The sequence below is a fragment of the Gobio gobio genome (assembly GCF_949357685.1).
Source record: "Gobio gobio genome assembly, chromosome: 14".
In the NCBI taxonomy this organism is placed as follows: Eukaryota; Metazoa; Chordata; class Actinopteri; order Cypriniformes; family Gobionidae; genus Gobio; species Gobio gobio.
In genome coordinates, this window is record NC_137107.1 from 26497439 (window position 1) to 26520628 (window position 23190).

At 37.7% G+C, this 23190-nt stretch overlaps 4 protein-coding genes and 1 pseudogene across 6 annotated transcripts; 3 read left to right on the plus strand and 2 right to left on the minus strand.

The window, feature by feature from the left end:
- The first annotated feature begins 1866 nt into the window (after positions 1 to 1866).
- On the plus strand, positions 1867 to 22723 carry LOC307136966 (claudin-3-like). 2 transcript variants are annotated; one of them, XM_079834373.1, is made up of 4 exons: positions 12065 to 13007; positions 13510 to 13629; positions 20613 to 20792; positions 20891 to 22723. In XM_079834373.1, the coding sequence occupies exon 4, from the start codon at positions 20917 to 20919 to the stop codon at positions 21559 to 21561; it is 645 nt and encodes a 214-aa protein (XP_079690499.1). In that variant the 5' UTR covers positions 12065 to 13007; positions 13510 to 13629; positions 20613 to 20792; positions 20891 to 20916; the 3' UTR covers positions 21562 to 22723. The 2 variants fall into 2 exon arrangements, with proteins under 2 accessions (XP_079690498.1, XP_079690499.1); XM_079834372.1 differs by lacking the exons at positions 12065 to 13007; positions 13510 to 13629 and adding an exon at positions 1867 to 2029.
- On the plus strand, positions 2398 to 3085 carry LOC307137086 (claudin-like protein ZF-A89; annotated as a pseudogene). Its single transcript has one exon. The product of its transcript is annotated as a claudin-like protein ZF-A89 (transcript).
- LOC307136967 (claudin-4-like) lies at positions 4444 to 5079 on the minus strand (the record flags this gene model as incomplete). Its single annotated transcript, XM_079834374.1, has 1 exon — positions 4444 to 5079. One exon carries the CDS (start codon positions 5077 to 5079, stop codon positions 4444 to 4446), a length of 636 nt encoding a protein of 211 aa, XP_079690500.1.
- LOC307136965 (claudin-4-like) lies at positions 5432 to 7480 on the minus strand. Its single transcript, XM_079834371.1, has one exon. The coding sequence runs from the start codon at positions 7409 to 7411 to the stop codon at positions 6764 to 6766; it is 648 nt and encodes a 215-aa protein (XP_079690497.1). The 5' UTR covers positions 7412 to 7480; the 3' UTR covers positions 5432 to 6763.
- Positions 11948 to 14093, plus strand: LOC307136964 (claudin-3-like). Its single transcript, XM_079834370.1, has 2 exons — positions 11948 to 13007; positions 13510 to 14093. The coding sequence occupies exon 1, from the start codon at positions 12289 to 12291 to the stop codon at positions 12943 to 12945; it is 657 nt and encodes a 218-aa protein (XP_079690496.1). The 5' UTR covers positions 11948 to 12288; the 3' UTR covers positions 12946 to 13007; positions 13510 to 14093.
- Positions 22724 to 23190: the final 467 nt, after the last annotated feature.

The window sequence follows — 23190 nt, forward strand, 5'->3', positions numbered from 1 at the left end:
AATACAGCACGAGCCGAACGGGCAAACAGCTGACAGACAAGATGATCGAAGATTTGGTTTCAAAGCGAAATGTAAAAGCGCCTATTTAAGGGAGTGTGTCCTTGTAGTTTTGTTGCTGTGTTGTTCATTACGAATAATAGGCTAATGAACCCGAAATTCAAGCAACCCGCCCCCAAATTCTAAAAAGTGGCGCTAATTCTAAACCGAAAGTATATGCGCACGGCCGTTCTGTCAGATCTGTGTAGGGTTTTGCTCAATATGAATCTGAATATCATGGTATAAAATACTATGTGGAGGACGCAAGATAATTTTATAATTATAATATGACTGCGTGGTGAACCTTAATTGTGTACCTTGATTGCAATGTAAGTCGCTTTGGATAAAAGCGTTTGCCAAAATGCATAAATGTATTTGAACAACTATCGCTTTGTGTTGTTGCTGTTCAGATAAAATTACAGAGTAAAGAAAAAACGGACATTAGATAATTTTTCAGTACACCAAAAAGCCAAATAAGTAGGTACGAAATGTTTTTTTTTTTTTTTGTGGTAGCCTATACATATCCTTACAAGTACGATTTTGGCTGTATTATTTGTGTCCCCTTCAAAAATTGCTCTTGAGAAATTTCATGTTTATTGTCCCCCCCAACTATAAGATGAAATTTACGCCCCTGACCACCACCACCACCACCACCACCACCACCACCACCACCGAATAGTAAAAGAGGGCTTATTGTAAAGTGATTTGAACTAATTCATTTTATTAAACCACAACCTAAACACACTTGTTTCAAACTCACTCGTTTAAACTTGAGTTGTACTAACATTAGTAACATTAGTTATAAAATATAACAATGTATTATTATTATTCATAATATTATTATCACAATATTAGCCTCATTTTATATTAGCCCCTGTTCTCATTTTTATTAAATTAAATATAGAACAGACATTTCTGTTTATTTGATTTTTGTTAAATGAGGGTCAGACCAAAACATGGCCACCTTTATTACCACACCCACAATAGCAACTAGATAAAGTTTTTTTTTTTCTTCAAAAGTGTGGGTGACAACAGTGTGTCAGTGTGAAGAGCTTGATATGATAGACACCTGGGGCCTGTACCATGATGGTAGTTTAACAAACTCAGTGTTACAGGATTAGTTTTGAGTTGACAAAACCAAACCAATCTATTCAGGCTTTGTTGGTCCCATGATGCTTTCCCTGAGTTTCTCTGGCTTTGATCCATGAGTTTAGGAGTTTAGCTGTGACATCGGTTGTGAACAGCCAATCACATGCTGTGGATCAGTGAAACTGAGATTCACTTCTCTCTTCTGTAGAATATTATATTATATTATACATGACTGAAAAATATTAAGAATTTAAACAAATTTACACAGTAAGAAGAAAAGAGCTATGAAAGAGGAAAACTTAAAGAAAAATCTTATATGTAAATGCAAGTAAAAGTTAATGAAGGTAGTTTAGTTGATATATATAGAGAGAATTTAACATTTAAGCTCACATGTAGTAATATTTTTAGCTTTATTTATTGATTTTAAAGCTTATTTTTTATGACCTTTATATAGGCGGCTATTTATATTAATGTTAACTAGTGCCTATTAATGATTGATTCACTAAAATGACACGTGTAATTGATTAAGGGTATAATAATTACATAAATGATATCTAAATCATTCAAAATTATTATTATTATTATAAATAAGCATTGTTAAAAGCCAGACACTGTAGTCTTTGAAAACCATTTGCTTTGACCTTTAATTTGGAGTAACAGGGGGAGTGACTTTATTGCATCAGAGGTGTGTCACTTTGCTCACAGCTGATTGGTCCAATTTCAGTTTGAAATCTCTTATTCAGAGCGCAAGTTGCTATAGAGATGAACACTGCTAAAAGCCAAACCACTTTAATGGTACCTATATGGGTTGGCACAAACTAAGCTTTAACATATCTGGTTAGCAGCTAAACCGGCTTCATGGTATAGGCCCCAGGTGTGTGAAGACAACATAGAAAAAAACAAGGTAATTATCAGAATATACTTTTATTGCTTTTTTTTTTTGGCATCAAGCAAGCTATACATAGCCCATCATTTTGTCACATGACGCAAAATGTGTGTTTTATTAGTTGTGTGTATTTAAGCCATAAAATGAGTTTTATTCCAAAAATTCGTAGAAATCCCATCAATAAAATTTCCACATAATATGTTAATTAAAATACATACATAATTTAAGATGTTCTAAAATAACCCAAGAATTAAAAATGCTGTGCTAGGAAAGGCCTGCAATGCTGTGATAGAACTTTTGTTCCAAATCCCACCCCGATGCGTATGGGGGGATCTACATATAAATGCCCTCTCAGTAAAGTTAAACGAAAGGGGTGACGAAGAACCATGGCATCTTTTGGGCTGCAGATTTTAGGGGTTCCCCTGTCATTTGTTGGGTTTCTGGGGTCCATAACATGCGCCCTTCCGATGTGGAAATCTACAGCTTTCATCGGCAGAAACATCGTGATGGCAGATCATTTGGGAGGGATTGTGGATGGGTTGTGTGGTACGGGGTAGCCTACATGTGGTGCAAAGTGTACGATTCAATGCTCGCGCTGCCCGTGGAACCGCAAGCCGCGCGAGCTTTACTCATCATTTCCATCTTGCTCTCTGTCGTCGGCATTCTCCTGGCAGTTGCAGGAGGGAAATGCAATGCACCACCTGTATCGAGAACAAAACCGCGAAAGAGAGTTGTCATATCAGCGGGAGTGTTTTTTTTTTTCCATAATCGCCGGACTGCTGTGTCTCACACCTGTCTGCTGGTCTGTCATCACCATCGTGCGGGATTTCTACAACCCGTTCCTGTCGGAAGTGCACAAGCGGGAGTTCGGGGCGTCTCTACGTGGGCTGGCGTGCCGCGGGGCTGCTGCTCACCGGGGGCGCGATACTCGGCTGTCAGTGTCCGCCGAAAGACGAACGAGCATTCATCGCCAAAAACCCAAACGCCCCGGGAAAAGAAATTGTATTTAGAAGATCAGAACTTTTGTCTGAGTTTGCCTTTTATTTGTGTTGTAGGCTACTAAGGGTCCTGTAGTGAAATTAAAAGGTTACACTTGACAGTAGGCCTATCTAATTATCAAATGTTATATAACCTATACATAGGCTACATAGACCGTTTTAATAGGCGTAGCCAATAGAACATTTATTTTGTAAAAAGATCAAACTGCAAAAAGAAAAATGAAGTAATGACCCAAATAAAATCTCTAGGCCTATATTCATATGGTCAAGTGACGATCTTTTTTGTCTATTTAGTAAAAAAAAAAAAAAAATTGGTGAAACTGCGTACATGTCATTATTTATTTATCTATCTATTTATTTATTTTTCAAAAAAAATCTCATATATTCACTCACATGTATTTTATATGCAAGAAAAGTTTTACTTGATGATGATACCACTTAGGCTAACATATTTAAGTGTTATCAAACAATAAATAATAAAAACTTATCCAACATGAATACACTCATGGCCATATGCATTTACATTTTTGTCTCCTTTTTATAATCTCTGACATCCTTACTTGTCGTTGACCCTCAAAAACAACACTTACACTAACAACACTTGGCCCTAGCTGCCAAGTCTGGAAAGTGTTTTTACAGTTTAATGAAATTTAATTTTAATAAAAGTTTTTAAACAGACTTCTGAATGTTGTCATAATTGACGTGACATCTAATAATCAGTAATATCACTGAAATATTTTTTGCATACAAGCCTTTATATTTCATTCTTTTGTTTAAGCGTGTAACAGATTGTGTATAATATGTTGTGTATATGTGAATATAAAAACTACCGTAATCAATTATACTGCATAGTAACTTTACAGTATTTTAAAATACAGTGCAAAAACAAGAACTGTAATTAATTTTACAGCATAAATATACTGTAAGTTATTAAACAGTATGTTGTGAACTACTATAGTCAGATTTACAGAAATATTACAGTGGAACAAAATACAGAAGCTTGCTGGCTATTTGTTGCCAGTAAGTTACTGTTGATTTTACATTTGATTTTAGGCTTGTTTAAAACGGGTGTAGCAAGGCTCTGTTATTAATGCTTGAGCTGAGCTTGTTTCATTTTGCGCAGTAGTTGGAGTGCAAATAGTTTCTTCGACAAAGAAATATCAATTGTATGCATGGGGAAAAAGCTGAAATGATAAACAGTGTTCTTTTAAAAAAAACGCACTAATGTATTCAGAGCTAACATCTGTTTTCATGGTCAATCACACACAAACATAATTTTATTTTGATCACATTTTTATTGTAAATAAACAGTTGTCAACTCATATTCATCACCTTTCATTAAGCAAGTGACAAAGCCATGGTAATTTGCATGACGTGTGCAATGTGTCATTTTGCACAGTACTTGCCATATATCTTCAAGTTATGCTTGTTTTCTCACACGTAATCCATTACTGGGGTCAGAGATCTTGCATGGGCGTATTTGGTTGCCGTGTAGCGCCTATTGTCATTGGATGGGCAGTTCCAACAAAGAAGCCCACCACCCATCAACAAGAGGCCTCCAGATCCCCAGCCTATGTAGAGACAGGCTCCAAGCTCCCTCCGCTGGGCTTCTGTTACTAAAGGGTTGTAGAAGTCCCTGATAAGAGTGTGTGCAGACCAGCACACCGGTATAAGGAGGAGAAAGCCAGCGATAATTAAAACCACCCCTGAAACGATGCACGCCCTGGCTTTGGCTGTTTCGTCCTCCAAGCAGTTGGTACACTTTCCTCCAACCACAGCCATCAGGAATCCAAAGACGCCCACCATGACGGAGAGGATAACCATGGCCCTGGAAGCCTGCAGATCTTGTGATAGAGCCAACATGGAGTCGTAGACCTTACACTGCATCTGTCCGGTGCTCTGCACGACACAGCTCATCCACAGACCCTCCCAGATGATTTGTGCTGTGACAATGTTCGCTCCAACAAAGGCCGTGACCCTCCACATTGGCATGCCACAGGTGACGATGGTCCCCAACCAGCCTACCATGGCAAGCATGATGCCCAGGATCTGGATGCCTTGAGATGCCATTGTTGCCAGACACAGGTCACTTCATGGATGATTGCGCAAAGCGTCTGAGACGTTTTATTTGTTAGGGTTTTATAGCCCACAAACCTTGGGTGGAGTTCTAGCATAAAAAGAAGCAAAAAGAAAAGCAGACATTTGATATTCTTTGACTATTGTGTGAGGTGTATGGAGAGCTGGACAACTTAAGAAACCACGTGGCAGTCCAAATGAATAAAAAAAAGCACAAAAGAGTGCTTTTGAAATCGCTTAACATTATTATGGGTATTTTGTGTCATAAATAAGATTTTTTTTGTTGTTGTCTTATCAGGGTTGGGCAAAATTTTGTAATTTTTTTCTTGTTATATTGTTTGTAATTAATTGATTGAGGAATACTTAGAAGGTTGATATCTAACATTAAAAAATGAACGAGGAGGAGGGTAGCGAATGACATCCCGGGACACTAAAGATCCGAGGTATGCGTTTAAGGGTTAAACGGCAAGCAAAAACTAAAAATGCAACGGTCTTCCCGGCGCACTCAGTGTCTGAATTCAAGTGGACTATATTAGAGGAGAATAGGGAATAGTGAATGAGGGTATAGTGGGCGATTTCGAACACCGCACTAGTTTCCTCTTGTCTTGTGTGCCAGTTAATCACTAATTAAGTTAACCTGTTGTTTATTTAGCTCCTTCGTTTGCCTCTGCGTATTTATAGCCCTCAGTTTGTTAATTTCTTCGTCTTGTGTTGTTTATGCTGCCATGTGTTCTTCTTCATTGTGGTCATTGTGGATATCTACTTTGTTATTATTAAAGTGCTGCAATTAGATCCTTCTCCTTGTTTTGCTTGACACTGTGATGATAGAATACCGCAGAAACCGGCAAATTCTGAATGCACACCCCAGGTTGCTATCGACTTTCACAATTAAATTTGTTTTGTTGAAAAGAAGAAGAAAAAAACAAATGATTCATAATTTGTCTATAATTAATTACAAGCAACACTGAGTAAACACAAGCCAAACCTAGATCATGTTTAGCCTTGTCTGAATGTATGCGTTGGCTCTAACTGTGGACCTGAAAAACCACACCTGTTCTGGATTTATTTTTTGACAACTCCCTTTGAGAATGTTTTGTACGCTGGGACTCTTTTGAAATCTCGAATGTGCCACAGGGTGGGTAACAGATAATGGAGGGCTGTAATATGACACTCATGTTAACGCCCATGCAAATGCATTTAATATAGTTGACAGACACTCCAAAAGACAGGTGTGATACAAACATTGTTTATTTTTTTCATTTGGACAAGTTTATATCAGGGAAAAAAAATGCTTTTTGCAGTAAAAAAAAATGTAATATTTACAACAACAACAACAAAAATTAACATTGAAAAATACTTGAATAAATGAAAATCCATTTTGAACAACAAAAAAACACATGACCACATACAAGAGGAAAATTTGATCATACTTAAACAAGACAGATTTCCAGATAGCCTCTTTTAAATGCAGAAGTTTTTTTTAATGTGGTTCCCCGTTGTCTTTGCGCTGAATATATATTTAAAATGTTTTTAGAAAACTTGTAGCATCAGCGTTTCATTGACTGCATTTCAAGTCCTCATGATACCTGCTGCAAACTCTTTTTGAGCCGCTACATCCTGGAAAAACCAAGATTGTAAACATTATAGGCACTGTAGAGTCCATTTTTGAGTTGATCATTTACACAAAGTTTTTGCCAGAGGGCGCAGAGGCTTCAGAGCGAGGGGTAGCATTATATTTGGCTGTGTATTTTCCCCTTTCCTCCTTTGGTGGGCAGTTGCAGCAGAGCAAAGCTCCCCCGATGATCAACAGGGCGGCGGCTCCCCAGCCGATGTAAAGCGCTGCTCCCAGCTCTCTCTTCTGTGCTTCGTACACCAAGGGGTTGTAGAAGTCCCTGATGATGACGTGGGTCGTCCAGCACACTGGGACCAGACACAGCACCCCAGCAATGATGAAAATCACACCGGCAGTGATAGCGACCTTGGTTTTGGAGCTCTCGTCCTCAACGCAATTGGTGCACTGGCCTCCAGCCATCGCCAGCAAGATGCCCAGGATTCCAATCACGACGGCAATGATGGTGAGAGCGCGGGCGGCCTGAAGGTCTGAGCTGAGGGCCAGCATGGAGTCGTAGACTTTACACTGCATCTGTCCGGTGCTTTGCACGACGCAGCTCATCCAGATTCCCTCCCACGAAATCTGTGATGTGACGATGTTACTGCCAATGAAGGCTGTAACTTTCCACATGGGAAGAGCGCAGACCACAATGACACCGATCCATCCTATGATACCCAGGGCGATGCCCACTAACTGAAGCCCAGTAGACACCATGATCGTTATCTCTTTTTCGTCTCTTGTGGAGGCTCTCTTCGCACTGCTTACAGGTGTATGCCTCAGAGGGTGTGTGCTGATGCTTTAAACTGCCTGTGCTTTGGGGGCAGGACTTCTGACGAATTACCCGCTCTACTGGTTTTTGGTTACTTCATGAGATGTGACTGAACCTAGGCTGAGTCACTCCCTTGACATTTTTTTCATTGCGGACACAGTCCCTTATATGGTTTTCTCTATTGTTTACTCTTAAAAATTCAAATATCAATGTAATTAAATCTATGGACGGGTTAGTAAAATAAACCAATAACATGTGCCTTTTGATAGATTTAAGGGACAGAGTATAGACAGGAAATGCTTCTGACAGGAAGTGATCACATTATCATTTTCCCAGGGAAAAAAACCCCCAAACAAACACAATGTACTGGAAAATGCGGGATGGTGTGAAATAAAAGTGCTGACAGTCGAAACTCATTAATAAATAAGCTAATATTAATAAGCCTATTAATACATACAATTACAAAATGACATCAATGTATACATTTTATTTTAAAATTATTTTTATTCTGTTTTTAAATTATATTATTTTAATTATAAAACATAGTGCCAAAACCAAGTGGCAGCTGGTTTCATATCGTTAGCCTCATAGCATTATTGCCTAAGTCATTGGCCCAATTGAGATATCTGCCTAACTTTACTGTGAAAAAATACCTAAAAATGTTTTTTTTTCTTGTTTACCAAAAACATTGAAATATGACTTAGGCAATTATGCTATGAGGCTAACGATATGACACAATAGAGCAGATGTTGAGATTATTTTAATGTTTCCCGTAGGTTGTGGAGCACTGGCCATTATCTCGTCGCACTCCATTCAGGTCAAAGATATCTCAAGTAAAACGTATTGCTTGTGGATATGACACATAGGCTATGTGACAATATTGCTATATTTACTTAGTGTCTTACTCAGTAGGTTAGCGATTCCCATGGCAACTATTTCTCAAGAGTTCCCTGACACTGTGGGGGAGGAGCAGCCCAAATGCACCTGTACCCACTAGAAACTGGTCAAACCGGTTTCTGCCGGAGCACAGGTGAATGTTGACACTTTGCCTGGGCAAGACTGAACAGCTCAGGTCGTCGCAGCAACAAGTCTGTTTAACTGACAATACCAGAAGAATAATAAGGCCAAATGTAAACACACACACACACACACACACACACACACAGCCTGGTCATTCATATTATATATATATATATATATATATATATATATATATATATATATATATATATATATATATATATATATATATCTTCACCTGTTTCAAATATCACATTCAGAAAAATAAATATGATATTTGAGTCAAACAGAGACACCCTTCGTTGATAAGGGGCTGTTTCACATGGGATTGGTTCTTCTGAGAACCTGTAAGCCTTTAACTTACATAAACAATATTTTCAGACTTAGAATGCTGTTAACCATTTTAACTTTACAACGTAGCCTACTGATGTGTCAAATTTACATTTACAAAAACGCTTGTGAAAATGCTAAGATAGCTACAAGCGTTTAATTCAGAAAGTTAATCTATCTACTAACATATAAATACAAAGCTTATAGTACAGCTTAATAGTAGCCTATTACTTAAGTGTTACATAATATTTAAGTCAACCCAATATTTCACGTTCATGTGTAATGTAATGTGTTGCGTGTGATGTTTTGTATGGTAAATGTATGCCCACTAGTGGCTTCATATGTAATTGTTTTAGACAGAAGTTCCAGACGAGGACAGTGACGCATTCTGCCTCACGGACACTTGTTCCACGGTTTATTGGTTTATATTAGTCATTTTCTATTACATACACCTCGAAACTCGCAATGAGGATCGGGTCTTTACCAGATTTTTAACAACCAGGAACTGGAAGTGGAAAACTACCTTCAAAACGAAGTTAATTTGACGTGAGAGGAAGTGTCATTTTCACCCACTTTGCACGCGAGTTAGTTTTAGTAGAGCTAATGCTCAAAAAGTCTCTTTAAGTTCAGAAAATGTAAATAAGAGAATGTAATAAAATAAATAACTTGATGTCTGAGGCTAATCAGAAAGTTTGTCTCTGAAACGTTTGATTTTGGTTAATAATAGGCTATGTGTAGCCTAGTTTCTGGAATATTTTTTAAATGTTATACTGTTACCAAAAGGCAACATTGTAAAATGTTTTGTGCTTGCTGGTTTGTGGATGTAGAGAAGAAATTCCACCTGTAACAAAAACAAAACATTAAATCAACTCAGGAAATAATTACACAACTTTCAAGAGTGGGGGCCAATAGAGTGCCACATGAAGCACTGGCCACTCCCCCACTCCGTTCTTAACAACATCTTCCCACTGAAACTTATTAGTCACTACCACTGCCGTGCCTCACAGAAACTCATTTAAATATAATCAGTGTTCTCTGAGAGGGAAGTAGGCCAATACAATGCTGATGATGTCATACTCGCTTATCAAACACAGACCGGTTTCGGGTTGTCTTGTAAAAGCTTAGCTTGGCAATTACTATTTTTTCTTTTCTTTTTTCTTTTTTTTCTACACAGAAAATGTTATATGGGTTTGGGATTTGTGCTACAACACTTGTGCTACACATCTTTCTTTAGCTTCAGGCTCTCTGGGTGTGTCCCGTTTCAACTTTTGAAAACCGTAATTGTTATTGAATGTCCAGTAAAATGTTTATCAAGTTCCTTGTGTCAAATAAGTTATTTATCAACTTTGTCTTAAATCAACTGGTTTAAGACACATCACTGATGTATTTACACTCAAAATACCCCACGCACATTCACTGCAATGCAAGTGTTTTCACTGTAAACAAACACTGTTAACTTTACTGACATATGTGACCCTGGACCACAAGACCAGTCATAAGGGTCAATTTTTAAAAATTCCTTATTTATTCAGCTTTCAGATGATGTAGTTTGTTAGGATAGGACAATATTTGGCCGAGATTCAACTATTTGAAAATCTGGAATCTGAGGGTGCAAGAAAATAAAAAAAATTGAGAAAATCTTTACTGGCCCTCCTTAGCAATGCATATTACTAATAATAATATTTTATATATATATATATATAATTTATTTACGGCAGGAAATTTACAAAATATCTTCATGGAACATGATCTTTACTTAGTATCCTAATGATTTTTGGCATAAAAGAAAAATCTGTAATTTTGACCCATTCAATGTATTGTTAGCAATTGTCACAAATATACCTGTGCGACTATGACTGGTTTTGTGGTCCAGGGTCACATATTATTAATCAGACGACACCTTTCTTATGTTGTGTTATCAGAAATGCATTAGTTAATGTTGTTTAGCAAATACACTAATCCTGTATCAGAGGCCAAAAGATATCAAGTATAAACAAAACAACATAAAACTAATATGTATTGTAGAATAAATAACATTCAGATTATTAATGTGGTGTGGAAAAAAATGGCACAAAATGTTAATTAAGTAATGACATAGGAAACTTAACTTAATTCTTCTCCATTGTGAAAGCGATAAACCGAGAGCTTCAACATTTGTTTGATTTTCTGCGGCTGTGGTTATGATATTGACAAGTATTAGTGTCAATGTGATGATGCATGAGTACAATTTTAGTACTTTGGTTTAGCAATTCTGTTCAACAATTTCTACTTTTGTAAGCAGCATGAGTAACATTCCCACTCACAAGAGTACATTCTCAATTTCAACATTGCCACCTGCTACTCCTGCTTTCTTAAGTGTGTACACATCTGAAGAATCGTGGCTGTTTCTCCAAAGTAAACAAAGCTTGAACTGTAATAGATACTGACATAATATAATGGGTAACCACAGTTTCACTTTACCTGGTCTCTCTCAGCATGTTTTGCATTTTGTTCAATCAGGAAATGGGGATCTGAAATATTATAAATACATGTTTTACGGCCTGACTTTATGGCCTGCAATCGAAGGTGGCCTAGATTGCTACCAGGACTTTGAATTCAGTAGTTAGTGTGTTTAAGCATACTTGCTTACTACTAAAGAAGGCAGACTTCGTAAGACAGTGTAAATCTATTTATAATATATAACCAATATATAGATATATGTTGGGATATATTGGCTTTTTTTTTTAAACACTGTTTTTATTTACATTTTTTTAATTAATTTGTGTCATCATTTTCCTCACTTTTATTTATTGTATGGCTTTAAAAGACTAGAAGTGCATCACCATATAATTCATGGGCTTTTCTGGAGCTTTTTTTTTAGCACCATTCTGCTAAATAGCTAATTTTGAAAGGAAACAGAGAAAAAAAAAAACTATTGGCATCAGTAGACAACAACAGAATGTTTTATATTTGGGTGAATTACTCCTTTAAGACTTCAGTATGCATGCATTATGGCCTTAACTAAGGTGTTTACATTGGTGTTGTCAATGATTGTCCGTTAAAGAGCATATTTTACAGGGCTACCTTGGGTTATCTATTAACATTGGCAAATAGTCCAACCTTTGGTTTAAACAAACTTTTTGCTGGAAGCCACATTGTCTAAGTGCTACACAGAAAGCAGCTCCCCTTTTTATGAGGGCGCTAACCAATACTAAGATCGCGCCTTATCATCTGATGTCAGGATCTAGGTAACTCAGCCCATTTTTCTCAGAACAGGGGAAATTTCTACCAGGACAGAACATTCCAGCTGCCCTTGAAGAGGAGATTCAGTGTGTCAACACCCACCTCCATGCTTGAATGGTCTTTTGGTGATTTTGGAGATTCCTGATGTAATTGTCTCTAGGACTTGTACAGACGAAGTGAGAGCCTCAGTGAACATAAGAGAGAGCACACGAGAGATCCGAGCAAATTTGAAAGCAGAAAGTGCGGAGACATGGCAGCTTTTGGTCTGGAGTTAGTAGGCGTCACGCTCTCGGTTCTTGGCTGGATTCTCAGCATTGTGTGCTGTGCTTTGCCCATGTGGAGGGTCACGGCATTCATCGGCACCAATATCGTCACAGCACAAGTGTACTGGGAGGGAATCTGGATGAGCTGTGTGGTTCAGAGTACCGGACAGATGCAGTGTAAAGTCTACGACTCTATGTTGGCTCTTCCTGCGGACCTACAGGCGGCACGCGCTCTGGTGGTGGTGGCCATCATCGTGGGTGTCCTTGCGCTCTTTGTTGCTATAGTGGGGGCCAAATGCACCAACTGCATTGAGGATGAAGGGGCCAAAGCCCGTGTGATGATTAGCTCTGGTGCCGCTTTCATAACTGCTGCGGTCATGCAGCTTATTCCCGTGTCCTGGTCAGCACACACCGTTATTTTGGAGTTCTACAGCCCAGTTGTACCAGAAGCTCAGAAGATGGAAATAGGGGCATCGCTGTACCTTGGCTGGGCCGCAGCCGCTCTGTTGCTGGTCGGAGGCTCCATTCTGTGCTGCAGTTGCCCACCTAAGGATGAGAAGAGGTACCAGCCGCAAAGTCGTATAGCCTACTCAGCCCACCACTCAGTGGCTCCGAGCACATACAACAGGAGAGATTATGTCTGAGGGCCTCTGGGGACTACTGTCTATCTTTCATAGAAAGATAATTGTGACCATATGGGTTGGAGGTAACTCAAAATGTTTACTTTTTCTCCATGTGAATATTTCTACATGCTTCTGTTTTGTTCGGTGTCCATTATCACTCCACACATTGTTAGATATATTTAAGCACAAGTTCCATAAATCATCTTGTGTTTTAAAGAAAAAAATTCAGTTGGGGAAAAGTCAGTGGTTTTATTTTTGTAGTCTTTACTTTTTTTACTTTATTTTCTTTTACGGTTTTTACACAGCTGTTCGTGAATTTATATTTTTTTATACTTTCACTTAAAAGAATAAAAAATGACTATAACAAAATGGAAAATCTTGTGTTGTACTATTATGTTTATACTTTGCTTGAATTTGTAATCAACTCTGTAAATGTTTAGTTGTGTTTAATGTTTATTTTAGTGGCATTCTCATTCTTATTCATTAAAGAATTCGGACAGAGCAAAGTCGAGATATGGAAAATATCTAGACAACAGCTTTGGCCTTTAGCAATGAACAACAGCCACATCTTTTTTTTTTCTACAGTCTGTGTACGTGTTACAAAATATAGTACAAGTGGATTTGAGAGACACAAACACGAGACTGGATTCAAGCTCTAAGTTCAAGTTCCACTGGACAACACAACAGAGAACCTACGAGACTTCTGTATGTGCAGGCACCTCCCAAAGTTTCGTCACATTTAAATATATTGTGCACTTTTGCGTTGTTGTTTGTTGTTGTGTTTTATCACTGAATAATTAGAATATATATTTGAATGAGTATAACGTATATATGAATTATAATTGAATTCTTGATTATTATTAAAAAAAAACAGAAATAAATGAAACAGCATGTACGTCTTCATTTCAGATCTTTGATTTTTTTTTTCTTCTTTTTTTGTTGAAGTTTTGATAATGGTTATTAAGAGATTTTTACTCTGAACGCTTAACCCTGGGTAAGGGCCCTATTATTTTAAATAGCAGGTAAAGGCCACTTTTACAACGTTTTAATTGAAATTTTGAAAGATGGTTAACATGGTAAGGGTGTAAAACAGTGTGTCACAGGCCTACTTGCATGTCACAGAAATGTTCACTTGTCTAAAAAAATAAAGACGTGCGACAGCAATTGCGTAAACTGAGGTGAAAAGACTATTTGCTTAAAATAGCAATTTTTGATATTTCTCTAAAATAGTTTGAATGTATAAACCCTTGCTTCATTTAAAGGATTAGAAAATGTCCTGATAATTTACTCACCCCCATGCCATCCAAGATGTTCATGTCTTTCTTTCTTCAGTGGAAAAGAATTACGTTTTTTGAGGAAAACATTTCAGGATTTTTCTCCATATAATGGACTTCAATGGCAACCAAAATGTTGAAGTTCCAAATCAATGCAGTTTCAAAGCGCTTCGAAGGGCTTCAAAGAGCTCTGCATGATCCCAGGTGAGGAATATGGTCTTATCTAGTGAAACCATCTGTCATTTTCTCAAATAAAATAAAAAAATTATATACTTTTTAACCTAAATTGCTCATCTTGCGCTGCTCTGCCACACACCACGGATTGCGCAATCACATCGGAAAGGTCATGCTAAAGGTAGGCAGAAGTACCACCCCCGCGTTTACAAAGAGCTTGTGCGAAAACTAATACAAACGTCCTTTAGCAAAAAATGGTTAAATGACAATGTTGGACGATTTTGAAGTTGGAGATGGAGGTTTTTTTTTGTAAAGGGCGTTTGTATTAGTCTTCACACGTTCGCTTGCGGTGGTACTTCCGCCTACGTCTAGCATGACCTTTCCGCGTGATTGTGCAATCCATGGTGTGTGGAAGAGCAGCGTAAGATGAGCAATTTAGTATATAAATGTTAATTTTTTCTTGAAAAGTACTGATGGTTTCTCTAGATAAGATCCTATTCTTTAGCTGGGATCGTGCAGAGCCCTCTGAAGCCCTTCGAAAAACTGCATTGATTTGGACCTTCAACCCATTGGTTGCATTTGAAGTACATTATGTGAAGAAAAATCCTGGAATGTTTTCCTCGGAAACTTTCTTTTCGACTGAAGTAAAAAAGACACATCTTGGATGAGATGGGAGTGTGTAAATTATCAGGAAATTTTCATTTTAAAGTGAACTAATACCTTAATAGGGGAGCACGGGGCACAACCTAACGCAGGGTTAGTTGTAACACGCATGTTTTAACCCTTTCCACACATGTCAGAATGACGAAACTTAGTGTATTTACTAGTTGCCATATCAACATTATTTCGATAAAAAATAGCGCCAAAATTAAAAAATCTCTGGAAGATATTACTGAACATGTATTTAACCATAGCAAAAGTAAATTTCTTACTTAAGTTTAGTTTTCATCTATGTTATTTGTGTTTATTTAAAAGAAGACAAATCCGATATTATTTTAATCTTATATCTGTTATTTAACAGTTGAGATCGTTCTTTAATGCTGATCTAACCAGCAGAAGACACGAGCCACGATTTAAATCCCAGATGAGCAGATGGGGTGCATTGTAACACTGCGTTACAATGAGCCCCTATTAGAAATATGCCATTATATTCTATACTTTTATGAATTCTTTTGAGAAACCATGAGAAAAGGGTGAATAATGACTGAGAGTTAAAGGGATAGTTCACCCAAAAATGAAAATTCTGTCATCATTTACTCACCCTCAAGTTGTTCCAAACCTGTATGAGTTTCTTTGTTTTGCTGAACACAAAATATGATATTTAGAAGAATGTTTGTAACCAAGCAGATAGAGCAACTATTAACTACCATAGTAGGGAAAAAAATACTATGGTAGTCAATGGTTGCTCTATCTGCTTTGTTACAAACATTATTTGTATCTTCTTTTGTGTTCAGCAGAACAAAGAAACTCATACAGGTTTGGAACAACTTGAGGGTGAGTAAATAATGACAGAATTTTCATTTTTGGGTGAACTATCCCTTTAATGTTCAGAAATTATTAATTATTATTATGTTTTGAACTATGCTGTATAGCTGTATTTAACGACGTTTTGTAGTCAAACTCAAAAATGCTAATATTTTATTTTAAAAAGTTAATAATTGTATTTTGTTGACAAAATATTTGTTGACATAATATTTGTGCCCCGCTCTCCCCTATACTGAACCATGAATATGATAATTAGCCCCCTACATAGCCTACATACATATTGAACCAAATCAAAGTATTTTCATATTGAATGACAGGTGCAGCTTCAAATCTGTTCATATTCAATTCAGGTTATAAGTAAACTAATAAAACTAATGTAAAATGTTTTGATTATATGTTTTAGATAGCCTATACTGTGTTTTGTATCTGTATATGCTTATTATATGGTTTTCAAAAGTAAAGTAAATTACAATATTAATTTGTTATATCGTTATCTGCACCCGTCGTTGCCTTTCTTTGATGACGTTGCAGGGAGTTCCAAATGAGCGATTATTGTCAGCGAAGTCCACTTCAACTGATATACCGTGCTCAGGGAGTAGGGAACAGTGAACAGTGCGTAGGGACCCTGTCGAATGGAATGCACCCCTACTGTTTTTCGCATAGGCCTACTATATAGTAGAGAAGTATTCGATTTCGGACGCAGCTTCAGAGACCCACTAGCTCAACTTACTGAGGTAAACGCTGTACTGTGGTTTACAACGTCGGACACATAACGTAATTATTATGATTAGCCTTTTGCTTGATTACATTATCAAATAGCTAATAATGTGTTGCTAATGTTACACAAACTATTTTCCTGTTCGCCATCTCGGAGTCAGACAGCTGCCTTCTTCATAATCATCCTGAAATGCATGGAGAAAGGCATATTCATCATAACTTCGTAATATACATCATAGCCATACACCCACTTATATATATTACTTATATATATCCTTATATATAATCTACCCGATTTTTCGTATGAACAGAAAAATATATTGGGAGAACCTGGCTTCTCTTGAGACTTCAATCCAGAGAATAGAAAGGCCTCCGGCACTTTGAGGTGATTGGTTACAAGGTAGTTTCTGATTTAAAGAAACAGGGTCATGAAACCCTAAACCAAAATTTCTGAGATTTTAACATAAGTATGTGTGTTGAACATCATGGAAGACAATGTTACCATCTGTTAGTTTTGATTGTGGGAGAAAACTAGTTAATTTTAAACCTTTTTACTCTATTTTCAACTTCATTCGTCTTCATGTCAACGTCATAGGATGTGACGTTTTCTCGTACTATAGTACGGCGATGAGTCATCGGTGTCTCATAATTATTCATGATACTGCGTGTCTTTGTCCTATGAGAAGACGCGTTGCTTAATTCATGACAGCATGCGTTGATAGGCAGTTTCCTCTGACTGGCGCTTCAAACAGTGAGATCGCACACAGTAAGTGAGAGATGCATTAATGGATCAAAAACAAGTGTTTTTTCCGCTTTGTTTGAGTTTCTGCGCTGCCTACATTCTCTTCAATAGATCCTGAGTCTTCACACAAACGCAATTCATCCACACTGTGAGTGTAACCGCTCTTCACGGCCATTTAACTGACCACGGCTTATAAAAACTCAACAAAATAAGCCTCATAAGTTATCAACGTACCGGTATGCAACAGCATGTTCATATATATTTTCGATGCAGAGAACAAATTGCGAATGGCTGTGCATTTAATTGTCCATTGAATTATAGGTGTCACAGGATATATATGTATTTGTGTAACGGTGAGCTTAAAAAAACGTGAATATTGTGTTGCGTGTAACATAATGGTAATTTGCTGTGTGCATTTGTGGGAAGCTTTGATGCTTTTAATATGAGTGAAATAAAATGGTGTCCCCTCGTCCCTCTCCACTCCGCCGCTAAACCACGCCCCCTTTTAAAGCAATTTTCAAAACTGTGGTGAGAACTGACTGCTGCTGAAACATTAAAGCAGCTACAGTGGATTTATGTGGCAAATAAAAAAACTTTTTAAAACAGTTGTGCCCGGGACACTAGATGTATTTGTCCAATCAATATTATTGACCTCATAAATACACAAATTTGAAAGTCACCATGAAATCAAAATGGACAGTTCTTATTAGTTTATTTATGGAAAAATTGGGAGCGACAACCTGTCACTCACCAGTATTGGGGAAAGTTACTTTTAAAAAAGTAATGTTAAAATATTGAATTACTCCCTAAAAAGTTACTAATTGGTTATTTTTAATGGATGTGTTTTTCTCACCTGGGCTGGGCTTGCTTTGTTTTTTAATAAAATTTAATAAAAAAAATTATAGCAGTTATGAAGTGAACGTTTAACATTCTAACGTCAGCAACTAAAAAACAATTATTATTGCAGGTTTGTGTAATATTTGAGTTTGCATGTTTTTATTTTGAGGAACATGATGTTTACACACTGCGCTCTTAAAAAAGAGTGAACTACTCTCACTTCTCTCAACATGGGGACAGGAGAGGTGTCAGTCTATATAATGGGAATACAAAGTAACTTGTGTTACTTATTTGAAAAAGTAACTATTTTATTTTATTTTAAATTTAAAGGCACAATATGTAAGATTTTTGGATTCAAATATCCAAAACTACTAGAAAATTGTTATATATTTTGTTGACTTGTGTACTTACATTATCCAAAATGTTCCTAAGAATGTTTAAATTCAGAGAAATAAACAATTTTAACCAGGACACAGATCGTGTCTGTGCGTCACCTGTCAATTACATAATACCCGCGTTATCCTCGATTTCTGGTTTTATTTTGTAGAAACCATGGAAACACCAAAGACGCTTTAATATATTATTGGTTTTATTAGACAGGTGGGCAACTGTTTGGATAATTCATCGAATCATTGTTATATAGCTCAACACAGTTAGTCTTATTGTTTAAATCTCGTTTTCTTGACTTACAGTGAGTACCATGTTTTACCATGCCTAATATCGATCTAGCTTACTGCAGTGTGAGTGTCTCATAGTAGCCACCCAGCGAATGCACAGTGTAGCATTATAACATAACTTTCAACACTCAAATGTATCTAATATGATAAAACAGCGCTGCGTCACCCCCAAGCCTGTAGTGCTCCTGTCAGAAATTGAAGCTTCTGCGCCTCGATCGCCCCCCGGTGGCCGGTCCCAGTATAGCTCCTAAACCCCGCCTCTCCATGTATTTGAATTGAGAGCGAGACACACTAAACAATTAAATTACACTTCAAATAATTGTTTCCTAAAGATGGTTTCTGTCATTTTAGGCAGTTTTTATTACGATAATTTCATTTCAAGTGTTCGTTTTTTAAATAAGTTTAGTTTTAGTGAGTTATTTGATGCTATAAATACGGGGGTGTGACGTCATGATTGACAGCTGAGATTGACGGCTTCTCTGAGTGAAGTTGTCACTGAGGCACTAACGGACTTTTTTCGGGATTTTTGGGAGGAGATTGGAGCTTAAGCTTTAATTTCTACATTCCCATAACTGTTTATTTCACACCAACACAATTCATTATTCTGCATCTGCGAGAGTGTGGGCGGGCTTTTGATAATCGCGCCTCTACTTCCTGTTCTCTACTGCGCAACTCCGATCCCGAGATCGCTACTGCGCAGACTCGGTCCCAAGATGTCAGCGCCGTGAGCGGGCCTATGAAAGCTTCAACTATGGTCAAAGGAAGTCAATGAAGTCGCGTCGTCCATATTTTTTTACGGTCTATGGTCACCCCACATACGCATGACTGGAAGCGGTAGCGGTCGTCTGCTGCATTATAAAAGCTCCGCGAAATCCAGCCGTCATCAAGCTACACCTTTGTTTGAATATGTGACCTCTGGCGGCGAAAATGTACATATTGTGGCTTTAAAAGTATTGCATTACTTTACTAGTTACCTGAAAAAAGTAATCTGATTACATAACTTGTGTAACTTCCAACACTTTCAATCACAACAGTCCAACGATCCAATCAATTCCTGATGGACAAAATCGAGTCCCACCCTAAAGAATTTTTTGCCCAAAAAATTTGAATGAGGTAACCAAGAATGTTGTTAACGAAAATAAAATCTCTATTTATGCAACTCTATAATAATCCGAGAAAAAGCCAATTCTGAGAATTACAGAATGAATTTGCATATAATTTGCGATAAATAACGAAATAATTAAATAAATAGACTTATTGCATTACTGCTTAGCTGACATTATTTGGCTAAGGGAGAATGGGAGGCCTAAACTAAAAAAAAATTCCGCATTTCACCAGATTTCTACATCCGTTGTTTTCAGAATTTTTGGAAGACATATTTTCAACGTACAGGCTTTTTAATGCAACTGCCACTAATCATAGTTGAAATGAAAGATCATTTCCTACAACACTTTTAGGTTGTTTACACAGCATGCTAAAAACGTCATTATGAGCAATACTTAATATTTCACTTTTGAAGTCAGTCAATAAAATCCATTAATCAGTGCTATCCTGAATCCTAAGAAAGTTTGAGATCCGATGCAACATCACTGATGGATCCAGTGTGAAACACTCGGTGCGATTCAGGTGAAATGTTATCCCTCTTCTCCACCCCACTGATTACTGACCTGTGCTTCCAGGTTCTTTTTCCTAACTGAGCCTGTTTCTCTACTTCACACAATGTTAGTAGGAATTGGATTACACGCGAAAGCAAAAACCAACGCATTGTTCATCTCCCCGCAGTGGCTGTGTCAGGCAGGTGACGTGTACTAACCTGTATCACATCATCAAGCTAAGATCCTCCTCCGTTCGCACCTGTTTCTTTGGGAATATAAAGGCTGCTTGGCTTCAAAGCACATTCGCAGGCAACACAAAGGACACAGGACTGGGACACATACATCTATATTGACGTCTCAGCACTTGGTAAATGATCTTCCACTATTTTTCAACCTTCTATTTGAAAGTACTGCTTTTCTTAGCGTATGAAATTCACGTCTAACCAATATCTCCTTTTCCTCTAGGTAAAAAAGTACACCTAACAGGCAGCATGTCGATGGGAATGGAGATCGGGGGCATTGCCCTGGGCATTATCGGCTGGATCATTAGCATTGTCGCTTGCGCTCTCCCTATGTGGCGTGTCTCTGCCTTCGTTGGCGCGAACATCGTCACGGCACAAGTCATCTGGGAAGGTTTGTGGATGAATTGTGTTGTACAGAGCACCGGACAAATGCAGTGCAAGATCTACGACTCCATGCTTGCACTGACGCAGGACATGCAGGCTTCCAGAGCCATGTCCATCATTGCCATCATCTTGGCCATTCTGGGTGTGATGATCTCCATCATGGGCGCCAAATGCACCAATTGTATTGAGGATGAAGCAGCCAAGGCTAAGGTCATGATCGTCTCCGGCATCCTGTTCATTCTTGCCGGCATCCTGGAGCTCATTCCAGCGGCCTGGGTTGCAAACCAAATCATTCGGGACTTCTACAACCCATTACTGTCCTCCGCTCAGCAAAGAGAGATCGGGGCATCAATCTACATAGGGTTTGCCGCTGCGGTTCTGTTAATGATCGGAGGAGCATTGCTGTGCTGCACCTGTCCTCCAAAGGAGAAGAAGTACAATCCACCGAGAATGGGCTACTCCGCTCCACGCTCTGCCAATGTTGGATATGACAGGAAGGACTATGTTTAAAACATTGGTTTCTTGTAGAAAAACAAAGCAAAGAAGAAGGATTTGAAGATCTCCCACAAAGGGTGGAGATACTTCTGAAAGGACTCCGCAATGAAGGGTCATACGATGCTGTCAATATTTGCTTTTCGTCTGATTGGTGTGTGTGTGTGTGTGCGTCAAGGGCTGGTTTCGTTGGTTTACTTGTCAGGGATTTTTGTTTTTATGCATTTCCTGTTTGATAATATTTTTATATGCTGTTGTTTTAATGTGCCTGTTTTTTGTTCAACTGTTGTTTTTTGTGTCATGTGATATTCAAATGCGTAACTGGTGTCAAAATGTATTCTTTGCTCTCTGTAAGCAGACTTAAATAAGTAGAAATGTGCAAGTTTTTTATTAAACTGGTCACTTATTTCGTCTGATGGCTTGTCTGTCACTATTGTATGTTGGCAGGAAGAGGAAGACTTTAGCTCTTTACATGTATTTGCTTAGGAAAATTCCACTGGACACAGAAACGGAATATATTTTTCTTCTCTTTTAGTCTTCATGTCTATTCTTCAGTTTTTCTGAGTAGTTCCCCACATTTTGTACAATTGTTTTATTATATTTTCTACAGAGTTTAAAGGTTCAATGCGTTTTCTAGATTTTTATAACCATTTAAGTACTGTGACTAATATTTGTCAATTGTATTGCTTTAATATGATCAACATTGATTGTGATAATATAAAACAGTACTTCAGCTGGTAAATAAAACAAATGGTCAGTTACAGCAAACAAAAGACTGTTGGAGTGGTTGTACCTGTTTGGCCCTTTGTTCTACAACTGGGGCAGTGATGTGAAAACACGTTCTGAGAGAGACCACTCAGCATACAAACCTTATGCAAGCTGTACTGTTTGCCATTGGTGGTGGCAGACAGATCCGACCAAAACCAGTCTGAATAAATGGCAAGAAGAAGGATGGGGAAATGTACTGTATATATGTATGTATTTAATTCCATTGTAATTTCAACATACCTGCAATAAAAACATCTAAGAGATCTCTAAGAGATGATTAGATCCATCCAGCTGATACATATTGAGCAGCAAGGAAGTTTGAGCTTTTAGCTGTGGAGCTTTGGATTACAAATTAAATTCCACACACTGCATTAAGCACCAGTTACATTATTCTTGGTATAAAAAAGTCTATAACAACAGATTGACTCTTGGTTAAGAATTATATTGCAAAGTCAGGCTGCAGGCCATGAAACCATGGCGAGTTGCAAACCCATAACCCTAAGGCATATTAACACAAGCCTGCGCACTAAAATGCTGTTCCCATAGAGACAATGCTTCTCAGGGTGACGCCTTCTTCTCCACCTGTTAGAGGGGGAGGGGAACTCACCTGGTGTGTTTGCTGTAAAGTTCTCTTGCAATTCAATCCTGAATTTAAATCTCATCTTGTGTGAATATACACATTTGCATTTATCATTATTTTTTACATGCAGCGGCACAAACAGTAGCTAGTGTGCTTTTTTTCTGCATGTTGAGCAAATAAGTATTAAATTGCTGCTGTCTTTTGGTGTAGAGAATGAGGAAGATTTTAAAGGTTAGGTAAAGTATTTTTACTGAACAAATTATTTAGAGAGATCATTAGACAAACAAAAGGATTAACCA